At 38.5% G+C, this 12,230-nt stretch overlaps 1 protein-coding gene across 2 annotated transcripts in view; it reads left to right on the top strand.

Annotated features, from left to right (window-relative positions):
• Window positions 1-4,255, top strand: part of si (sucrase-isomaltase (alpha-glucosidase)) — a 72,322-nt gene extending 68,067 nt beyond the window's left edge. For both annotated transcript variants that reach the window (XM_044202952.1, XM_044202953.1), the window contains exon 48: window positions 3,823-4,255. In XM_044202952.1, coding sequence (XP_044058887.1) covers window positions 3,823-3,900 — 78 coding nt within the window. In that variant the 3' untranslated portion in view covers window positions 3,901-4,255. The remainder of the gene's footprint in view (window positions 1-3,822) is intronic.
• Window positions 4,256-12,230: the final 7,975 nt, after the last annotated feature.

The raw sequence follows: 12,230 nt of genomic DNA, 5'->3' as shown, positions 1-12,230 counted from the left end.
TTCTGCAAACTGCTGGCCACATCATCAAATACAGGAAATGGTCTATGACCGCAAAAGCTCTTAACATAAATTAAATGCCAGTTTATGGCAAATGAGGGTTATTTTTGTGCACATACAGTGGGGCAAAAAAGTATTTAGTCAGCCACCAATTGTGCAAGTTCTCCCACTTAAAAAGATGAGAGGCCTGTAATTTTCATCATAGGTACACTTCAACTATGAGAGTCAGAATGGGGGGAAAGAATCCAGGAAATCACATTGTAGGATTTTTAATGAATTATAATATTAATTCCTCTGTAAAATAAGTATTTGGTCACCTACAAACAAGCAAGATTTCTGGCTCTCACAGACCTGTAACTTCTTCTTTAAGAGGCTCCTCTGTCCTCCACTCGTTACCTGTATTAATGGCACCTGTTTGAACTCGTTAACAGTATAAAAGACACCTGTCCACAACCGTCCCACTCCAAACTCCACTATGGTCAAGACCAAAGAGCTGTCAAAGGACACCTGAAACAAAAGGGTAGACCTGCACCAGGTTGGGAAGACTGAATCTGCAATAGGTAAGCAGCTTGGTATGAAGAAATCAACGGTGGGAGCAAGTATTAGAAAATGGAAGACATAAAAGACCACTGATAATCTCCCTCGATCTGGGGCTCCACGCAAGATCTCACCCCGTGGGGTCAAAATGATCACAAGAACGGTGAGCAACAATCCCAGAACCACACGGGGGGACCTAATGAATGACCTGCAGAGAGCTGGGACCAAAGTAACAAAGGCTACCATCAGTAACACACTACGCCGCCAGGGACTCAAATCCTACAGTGCCAGACGTGTCCCCCTGCTTAAGCCAGTACATGTCCCGTCTGAAGTTTGCTAGAGAGCATTTGGATGATCCAGAAGAGGATTGGGAGAATGTCAGATGAAACCAAAGTAGAACTTTTTGATTAAAAACCCAACTTGTCGTCTTTGGAGGAGAAAGAATGCTGGGTTGCATCCAAAGAACACCATACCTACTGTGAAGCATGGGGTTGGAAACATCATGCTTTGGGGATGTTTTTCTGCAAATGGACCAGGGCGACTGATCCATGTAAAGGAAAGAATGAAAGGGGCCATGTATAGTGAGATTTTGAGTGAAAACCTCCTTCCATCAGCAAGGGTATTGGAGATGAAACGTGGCTGGGTCTTTCAGCATGACTATGATCCCAAACACACCGCCCGGGCAACGAAGAAGTGGCTTTGTAAGAAGCATTTTCAAGGTCCTGGAGTGGCCTGGTCTCCAGATCTCAACCCCATAGAAAATCTTTGGAGGGAGTTGAAAGTCTGTGTTGCCCAGCGACAGCACCAAAACATCACTGCTCTAGAGATCTGCATGGAGGAATGGGCCAAAATACCAGCAACAATGTGTGAAGAATTACAGAAAATGTTTGAGCTCTGTCATTGCAACAGAGGGTATATAACAAAGTATTGAGATGAACTTTTGTTATTGACAAAATACTTATTTTCCACCATGATTTGCAAATAAATTCTTTAAAAATCAGACAATGTGATTTTCTGGATTCTTTCCCCCCATTCTGACTCTCACAGTTAAAGTGTACCTATGATGAAAATTACAGGCCTTATCTTTTTAGGTGGGATAACTTGCACAATTGGTGGCTGACTAAATACTTTTTTGCCCCACTGTAGTTGAAGATGGAAATTGACTGAAAGCGTGGTATACCCTATTTATTTTATTCACCATTAAACAAACTGCATCATACTGCAGCTTTAAAGCCACAGAAAACCTTTTAAGAAAACTGAAAGTTTACAATTCAGTCAATTGCCTCAAAGCATTTGCTTAAAATCAACTTTAGACATTGTTAGTCAATAACAACTTTTTTTTTTTTTTTTTCAAACTTCACTGATCATTAAGAACATAAATACTATACTGAGGCATCTGCTGGCAAGGACAGGCAACTTCGATTGTAGTGGAGCAATATTAACTAGTGTATACAAGTGCACATATTCCGCTGCATCCCACATACTCCACACTAACATGCATACAATAAGTATCATTGCATTTAATTAACTTTGTGCATTCATATCATAGCTCAGTGAGCCTCTTTCATCAGTACATGCACACATTTCATAAATACCATACCACAGCTTTCAAGCTGATTGAGCATTTCCCTGCCAGTCACTACAACAACAAAAAAACAGAGTAACAACCCAACCCCTACTGTGTGACACTTTGTCATCTAATAGCTGTAATCAACTTTGCATCACCCCCCTGACACTGTTGTTTTGTAATGAACACAGAGCTAAAGACTTGACTCAGGACAGCAATTTTAAAGCTGCTCATGTAAAATGATTGTCACTTCCTCTTGACCTCTCCATCATCTGCTCCAGTGGTTGAGTGGAAAGAAATGTGATAGAGAATCATGAGAAATTGTGTTCACAAAGCCAAGCCATGTGGCCCGTTACAGTAATCGCTGCATGGGTTTCGCTGCATTTGTCCAAAGTGCCTTGCGGTACCACAGTTACTGTCATTTAAAGTGGCCACTGTGAAAATTGAACACTGGCATGTTGTCACTTCTTTACATCAAAGGACAGCTTTTTTAACCACTAGATAAGGTCGCAAAGACTGTAGGTATAAGAATCCCAAAAACATAAAAACACAAATGGGAGTAAGGAAGAAGAATTTAGGTCATACGAGGAGAAAATGGAAAATAGGAGGATATAGATCATATGGAAGAAGTGGGCAGGGAGGGTATAGAGCTATCTTACAGTGAAACGTGTAAATGGTTGAGGTGGAGGATGAGTGATATAGAGGTTTATAGAGAGTGTGAAGCAGAAGAAAAAGGAAAGACAAGGCCAAGTTTAAGAAGATAGCATGTGTTACCTCTCCTCGTCTGGTCTCTAATAAAATATTCCTGTTGAGGTTGTGTACTGTACTCAGTGCACTTATCAGGAGCATGAAAATGATAGCTACAGCAGCTCCATAAATAATCTTAGGTGAAAAAGCCCTGAAGCCTTTGATTTATACTGTTCTTGGAGAAGACGGACAGGGAGAAGCAAGAAGCGAAGGCAAGAATTGCAGATGAAGAAAGTCAGAATGACAGAGGGATTTTGAGAGAGAGAGAGAGTGTGTGTTGGGGATGCAAGGATGGCTAGAGAATAATGAAAAGATAGAAAGACAGTCAATCTTTGGAAAGCAGAGCACGGTGGAGAGAAAGAGAATGCATCACAGAAAACAGATAGAGAGAGGAAAAGAGTGGTGAAAGAGATAAACAGGAAGAATGAAAGATGGGTGGAGGGAAGGAAAAAGGGCAGAGAGGAAGGAGAGAGAGAGCGTGAGGATGACACAGTATGCGCTTTGTAATAAGTGGTTTTTCAGTGCAAGACAATCCATTCATCTCCTTAAGTATTGTCTGATGGGGTAACAACTTGAAAGAAGCAGTAAGCAGCTGGCACTGTGTCATTTAAATACAGAGAGGTGGGAGAGCTATTTCTGTCTGGTAAAGGACAAGATGTTTTATTCTGAACCTATATAGACCTGTTCATACTGTCATTTACAATATCTCATCAAATGTATAAGTCCAGGCTTGTTTAAATTTACTGGGGACCCATTCTGTTCATAAGACACGAATGAAATGGGATTATTTTGCTTTAAATTGGATACAAAGTACAGAACAGAAGTGGAGGAATGTACTGTTCATTTTCATACATTGGTCACATTTAGTAGACTTAACTTCTGAAGGAAGTTACAAAATATGGCTCATGTCTGGTTTAACAACAAGGAAGGTGCATACTTAAATAAACTACATATATCTTTCTCCTTGTTTATAGGAGCTGATTATAGATGCTACTCCAAAGTCTGTCCGTGTGGATCAGCATTTTACTATAACATGGAGGACCAGCGTCTGATCAGAAGACAGTTTTTGTGTTTTGCTGGTAATAATTAATATACCTGTACATAATGGTACATTGCCATAGATTATGATGTAAAGTAAATGCAATGTTTTTTTGAACATAAAATCACCTTATACCAATATATTTCTACTTTGGTTGCATTTCACAACCTAATTGAAACTTTTTTCTTTTTTTTTTTACATTAGTGTACCATTAAATCTTAAGTAACATTACATCAGATTGAGTACAGGCTGAGTAATGCCAAGACAAAACATGTTTTTACAATAAATAACTTTGGATGGTAACTGTTTTGTGTTTCAATACCCTCAGACTATAAATCATTAAAGTGCTTGATACTGAAAAACTTGTATATAATGTTCCCTGTCTTGATTTTTTACAAATTACATTAAAGGTTCCCTGTGGAGTTTTTGACCTCTAGTAGCACTATGGAGCTCTTCATTTGTGAGTGGGTTCCTGTTTTGTTTACCCGTGCACGCACATGTGACACGAAATAAAGTCCTGCTAATGGTTTCACGCTATTCCAGTGATCTACAGGTGGCTGTAATGTGCCAAGATAAGTAGGACTGTGCCAACAAAGGCAGGGAAGAAGAAGACTACAAAGCTGGTACCAATAGACTTAAACAATACAAGATTATAAATGTCTGGCTTTGCAAATGTTTTATGAGGAAGGAAATATATTCAACATGTTTGTTTGATCTAAAGGATACACACAATAAGTTGTGGTGAGTAACAGTGACTGTTTATGTAACTTTGGTTTGTTTACAAAAAAAATCCACAGGGCACCTTTAAATACGCTTTCAAATGAAGAGATTAAAAATAGCACAAATGCCAGTCAGGCTAGCTGTTTCCTTCACCCATGCATACCAGTTACTCTTTTGGAGTAACTAGAATAATATATTGTTTTTTTCAGCCACTGTAGCTAAAATTAATGCTAGACTTCTTATGACTTACCATTCATAATTCACACCTTTTGGGGGAATGGCTCAAAATGCCATTTATGCATTTTGTCCTTATGGCTACAAGACATAAATAATGTATAGTTTCTTTCAAATGATCCATTACATCAACCAACCATCTATTTGACTTGATTTGATTTGAATAAATTTCAATGTAACACTGGGGCCCCTCAGGGGACTGTCCTCTCTCCCTTCCTCTTCACCATCTACACCACGGACTTCAGCTACCACACAGAGTCCTGCCACCTTCAGAAGTTTTCTGATGACTCTGCTGTGGTGGGATGTATCAGCGGTGGTGATAAGACTGAGTACAGCGCTGTGGTGGGTAACTTTGTTTCATGGTGTGAGCAGAACCATCTGCAGATCAATGCGACAAAGTCTAAGGAGCTGATTGTGGATCTACGGAGGGCCAAGGCACCAGCGACCCCGGTTTTCATCCAGGGGGTCAGTGTGGACATTGTGGAAGACTACAAGTATCTGGGAGTACACTTGGATAACAAACTGGACTGGACCAAGAACACTCAAGCTGTTTACAGGAAGGGCCAGAGCCGCTTCTATTTTCTGAGGAGGCTGAGGTCCTTCAACATCTGCCGGACAATGCTGAGGATGTTTTATGAGTGTGTGGTGGCCAGTGCTATCCTGTATGCTGTTGCATGCTGGGGCAGCAGGTTGAAGGTAGCGGACGCCAACAGACTCAACAAACTGATCCATAAGGCCAGTGACATTGTGGGGGTGGAGCTGGACTCTCTGGTAGTGGTGTCAGAGAGGAGGATGCTGGCCAAACTACACGCCATCTTGGACAGTGTCTCCCACCCACTCCATGACGTGCTGGTCAAGCAAAGGAGCACCTTCAGCGGAAGACTCATCCCACCAAAAAGCACCACAGGAAGTCATTCCTGCCTGTGGCCATCAAACTCTTTAACTCCTCCCTCTAAGGGTTAGTCTGTATGACCTTAGGTCACTAAACTGGACATTGATCATTACATCTCTGCCATAATTGAATAATTGTGCAATATTCTGTGTACTACTCCCGTGCAATATTAGTTTTCCCATGTTAGTTTTTCTTTTCTTATTTTGTTACATTGTATTATTATACTGTACTATCATCATCAACCGGTAAACCCACTTGGTAGTTGATACGTTTATCTTATACTTATACCGACCTGATACTTAATTTCTTAATTTCTTTTTTCTGACCTATTTTTATAGTGTTTTATAGTGTATAATATTGTTTGCTAGTACTTTCTCCTGTGTTACACCAACTGTAACAAAGAGTTTCCCTACGGGGATAAATAAAGTATTTCTGATTCTGATTCTGAATACATTCTAGTCTTTTTTTTGATGAACAGTATTTATTGTTTCCAATTTAAGTTATAGTCACATAATCCATCTAACAGTAGAGGAAAGGAATCTTAACCTAATTTGTGTCCACAACACATATCCTGCAGAATTTTATGAAATTGTTCTGGCCCTTTTTTCACCCCACAGAAGCATCAGTAGGCAACCAACTGCTGTGCAAATGAGTGAACAGGTGTTTATAATAAAATAACAAACAGCAAGGACTAATGACCAGTGGAAGGAAACACATGCAACATCTTAAGAAGTCTGCTTTTGATAATTGGAAATGCTTTGACTCAAGAGAACCATGATGCTGTGATTGATTCCCCGCAGTACACCAGTCACCAACAGAGTAACAATGACTAAAGTGGAATTATTAAGTGCAGCTTAAATGTTTAAGCACAATTAGAGCCAATGCCATATTTCAGTATGTGTGGGAAGCTGTGTGATCCCACAGTACACATGCATGCTTCTGCACATGTATGGGTGTGTTTGTGAGTGTGCCAGGAACTAGACACTAATTATAGCTCTCACCTGCGGCGATCGGTCTACCTTTGCTTTGTCTCGTCCCATTACTTTGCCATATAATGATACAATCATCCATTATTCAGCCTGCAGTAAACGTAATGATATCAATTCAGCCATGGGCACCTGAAATTGATTTCCACTCTAATTGCCACTCCGCGGGTAGGAATGTACAAGGGTGTTACTACTGAATGGTGGATGTGGGTGTGTGTCTTGGTGTGTTTCTGTGATTGTGTCCAAAAAGTTTAGATTTGTGATGATTCATTCCAGCCCCTTTCTTCAGGTAATATGTGATTTAGAAGAAAAAAGTTATCTGTTTTGACTTCGAAAACAAAGCCAGCCACCCATGAGTGCCAGCAGGACTAATTGAGTAGGTGATCTGACTAAGCTTTCTTCCATGGAAGAAATCAAAAAGAAGAGAAAACACAATGAAACAGTCAAAGCTTTTATCTGTTCTTCCACATTTCCTATACTCGTGGTTTCTGGTTTTATAATTTGTTATAATAATATTACATATCTTATATTGCTGGAGAAAGAAACCTGATTGTGAATGCCCACCTATCAACATCAGAATTTGTTGTTGTGAATAAGTGTCTTTACATGTTTTCTTTCCTGTCAAAAATTTGTAAAAACTGCCTCGGCAGACAACACAACGGGGCAGTCAAATCTGGCTTTCTTCTTAGACATGAAGAGGATCTATTTATGCTTGGATGTGTTTGGTTTACACTTAAAAAAACCCAAATGTTTCTTTATGCATGAATTAGTGAATTGTCTGGGTTCCAATACTAATTTCATGCAGAGTATAGGTGTAAATATATGAGTGCAGTCTTTGACCTATGACAAAAATTGCCCTGCCTCAAATGTAGAGCGTGAGAGTGTGCGTGTAAAAAGTAAAAAAATAAAAATAAAGGGAAGGGAAAATTGGTATACCTAGTATATAAACAGGACTTGTGCATATACCTATGCTGCATATGCTATGTTTGCATATACAGCAATTTACAGACAGTATGCATATGGCCAACATTAAAGCTAGAGCAATAAATCGGCCAGGCTGAACCAAATCTAAAGGATCCATGTCAAGATTGTTTGTTTATGTTAGGTGTTTATGTCAAAAAAACTACTGGGTGATATATTGTTATCTGACTCAACTATCGATATCAGTATAGCCCTCAAAAATACAGTATCGCTCAGGCTATAGCTGACATCCAATGTCCAAAAACTCTCTTACAAGCATGATCTTCACATGATTTCAGAGTTCTTCTAAAGTTATATATTAATAAATGTTCCCTTCTTTCCACACAGTGAAATAATGTGGTCCAATGCTTTTCACAGAAAGTCTCATTTATGTCTTATTGTCCATAGATCAATGTGTTTTTCTCAGACTTTCTGAAAGAGAACCCATCTTACCAGAGAACATGCTTTTAAATGAGCTGCAGTAACAATGTGTCTTTGTTACTGGGGTGACTGACAGATACAAGTGTGTCACAGATGAAGGGGGGAACAAAAAAAAGATAAAACAACATGAGAGAGAGAGGGGAAACACTTTGACAACTTCAAAGACAGATATGAGATGTGACGGAAATGTGTGTGTGGGTGTTTGTGTGCATGCATTAATATGTGCACTTAATGTGTTTTGGATATACTTTTGTATGCTTATGCACATAAGGGTCTATGGGTTATTTCTTGTCTTTGTGCATGTGTCATCATCTCCCTTTCCATGTAATGTATACAGGTAAGAAATTGATCACACAGATATAGAATATAAAAGTGTCCTTGTCTCACTTTTCTCCAATTCTTTACGCTCTTCCATACTCCTTCTCACACACACACACACACACACATATACACACACACATACACACCTTTTTCTGTCATCCAGTCATTCAGTGAGCATAGCTACTGTGTTGACAGCCCAATAGCACCCTACCTGACCTGATCCTCACAGCCACTTTCACCATTTGACACACACCCACACACTTGCTAACACATGCACACAGACACAGTGTAAAAATCTCACCTATTTGTCATGAGCCATTTCATGTCTTTGACACCACGCTTAAGCTATGCAATTTTCCTTTCACCTTCACTAGTCTGCCGCTCATTTAGGGCAGTCACGCACGCCGGCAAGTCATGCATATCTAGAGCCTACTATGCTACTTAGTGTTTCTGCACTGCATTAAAGGAACATCAGTGCATGGTTCCTGACCTAGACCAAAGGAAAAATAAATAGTAATAGAAATCTTCTATACAATTGTTAATTGCATTGTGCACCCCGTAGCTGATTCACATCTGCCATTTCTTGGCATTGTCATCAAATACCTCCTTCAGTATTATACATAAATATCTGGCTGAAATATCACTTTTCTTCTTTGTTAAAAATCTTAGGTTGCAGATGAAGATCTTGTACAGAAATGTTAAGTTGATACAATTACAACACCTGCATCAGGTTTTGTTTGCAGTCTTTCCGCTCCACTGCGTGATTTGAGGCTAGTTAAATCACATTGAGATTAATGATATTTCAAAGGGGCAGGCTGCTAGCAGGTTGTGATAGTATTATACATAAGTTACTGACATTAACAACCAAACACAACACTGCAGTGGTGAAAGAAGTACTCATATGTTTTACTTAAGTAAAAACACTCTGTTACAAGTAAGAGTCTTACATTCAAGATTTGACTTAAGTAAAAGTCCAAAAGTATTATCAGCAAAATGTAGTTAATGCCGGGGTATGCGATTCTAATCTATTACACATCTTTTTGTCAAATTCAGTGTATATCTCCTCACGGTCCGCTAGCTGTCCGTTCTGTGTGTGCGCTGAAAAAAAACTCCAGTGTTTGTACACAACCCTGGCTCTGTAAATGCTTAACAAACAAAGTGGCTTGGACCGGGCCACACAACACTGTTCCAGCCATGATTTGTGTGTCAGGTAACGTTATATGACTTGCCCATGGACATTCAGCTTACTCTCTAGTTTGCCAAGATATGCTGTTGTTGTGATGTTAGCTATAGAGGTGACTCTGGGAAACCGTCGGTAGAGGTGGAGCTACTACTTTATATATATAACATCATCATATTAATTGATCATATGTTTTGTTTGTAAAATCTTAATATGAAAAGTAACTAGTAACTGTCAGATAAATGCAATGGATTAAAAAGTACAATATTTCATTTTGAAATGTAATGGAGTAGACGTATAAAATAACATAAAATGGAAACACTCATGCAAAATACCTCAACATTGTACTTAAGTACAGTTTTTGAGTCAATGCACGTTCCACCCCTGCAACACTGATAATATGATCTGTATGACCATATAAACTGAAAGCAACAAAGATGAAGCAGAGGAAATGTGCATCAGACATAAAAACATGACAGTTAACCATGTGAGGGGACCTTTTAAGACAAAAGGCAGAGGACAATGACAATTGCTTTTCATTCAGATCAGCATGAAAAGGTGACCACAAAAAAAGAGATTTATTTTACACCAATCTGCCAAGAGCACTAGCAAGCCATTTTATTTTAGAGTGTATGACTATAATTAATAAATGCCATTAAAACACATCTGTCGACACTCGCTCTACCTCTTCAGGTGGCATGGCAATCATAATTTGCAACAATCACCATCATCATCATCATGATCATCTCTGTCATCACTCTTAAAATATCTCCTTTGAGAACAGAAACATAACTTCCCTCAAATAATCTACAAGAAACAAGAAAAGGAAAAAGAAAATGTCTTCAGGACATCGTATTTGCAATAACTCGACCTTGTTCTATCTAGCTATTTACCAAAAACTGGCTTTAAATTTGCTGGAAGTTAGTTATTTAAGATTTAAAAAATAATAGAAAAGATAATCGAGCAGTGGCAGACCATTAACACTGATATTGTTCAGCTTGTAACTCTGGCTGGTGAGTGAACAAGAGACCAGCTGTTTCTGTTGGCTTCAAAATTACTTAGCAACCAATTACGCACAAAGCTAACAGTAAGCCTTAGTTGGAGTCAAATGAACAAAATGATGGATTAGATGCTAGGCCTTGCTGCAAAAGAGGGTGCAACTGCAAGGCTACTTATGAGTCAGTGCAAACTGAGAAAAAAATGTATTTATTTTTTCTGAATAGAGAATTGAGGGGGGAAAAAAGACATTTCTTTCTGGCAGACGGCAGATTGTGGATTAAGCACCAAAGGATGGCCACACGCACACATCTTCACAAATCACATCAAATGGAACAACAGCACACCCACGCACTTACACACTCACACAAACATTCCTTACAAATCAAATCAAAAACAGGGTATGCACAGAGAAAGAGCGATTTGCCAATTGGCCAGACCATCCACGCGGAAAATTATTTAAATATCACTGGAAATGGGGCCAGTGTGATTGCATCACTTCCGGTTCAGCAGAGCTAGTCAAATGCCTCTGGTGGCCAAGTAATTCAATACTCCAGATAGTATGCATAATGTCGCAAATCACCCTGCACACAGGATCACCAGAAAATTGAAGATTCAAATCAAGCTCGCCCAGTAGTGTTGACAAGGGTATATGCAGTTATACTAAATACATTCTGCCCTTGAGTGTTTAGACTGTACAAAAAAATCTGCCTAATTATATACAGAACATATAAAGGGCTAAACTTACTGCCCTTAACTCCTGAATTACAATTTTGCAACTGAGCTTGCCTCATCTGAATATGAGAGAGAACATGTGACAGCTGCTCCCTGTAGCTGTCAGATGATAAAATGGGGACAAGAAAAAAGAAGACAAATAAACAAATGAATAGTCCTTGCTCATTATGTACACATAGAGGGCGGTGAAATCTCTCTGTTTATTTTGGGTTTTCCTTACCTTTTTTATAAAAACAAGGGGACTGAAGCATCCAACTCTAGCTTCACTGTAGATTACAATCAATCACCCCCAGAAAATGACGCAGACGTACATGATTCATTGATACACTTCAAATACTTATGTGGGCTCAGGCAAATTAATGTTTCTTGGAAATACATGTTACGTTTTAAGTCGAAGAATGCAGCAAAGGTAATAAACTAAAATGGGAAAGTGTTTTATTTAGTTTGTGGATAAAGGTTGCCATGACAACACACACTGCACCTAGCTAACATTCATAAAGGACACACTGGGATTGCGCTCTTCATTTTTATGTCCTAACATACAATGTACACACACACATATATATTTAAATATATATATATATAAATATACATATATATATACATACATATATATATATATATATATATATATATATATATATATATATATATATATATATATATATATATATATATATATATATATATTTAAATATATATATATATATTTAAATATATATATATACACACACACAGTATATGCTGGTAAATATCAATTGTGCAATTACAGGCTAAATATTTAAGTGTGAACAATGATCAGTATTTCCTTAACTCATTATTCTACCAGAGACAATCAGCCCAAAGGGGGAACTGATCATATCATCTAAGTTTAACAA

The sequence above is a fragment of the Siniperca chuatsi genome, linkage group LG7 (genome assembly GCF_020085105.1).
Source record: "Siniperca chuatsi isolate FFG_IHB_CAS linkage group LG7, ASM2008510v1, whole genome shotgun sequence".
In the NCBI taxonomy this organism is placed as follows: domain Eukaryota; kingdom Metazoa; phylum Chordata; class Actinopteri; order Centrarchiformes; family Sinipercidae; genus Siniperca; species Siniperca chuatsi.
The sequence above is the reverse complement of the archived record's forward strand: the minus strand, read 5'-3'. Positions and strand labels throughout refer to the sequence as shown.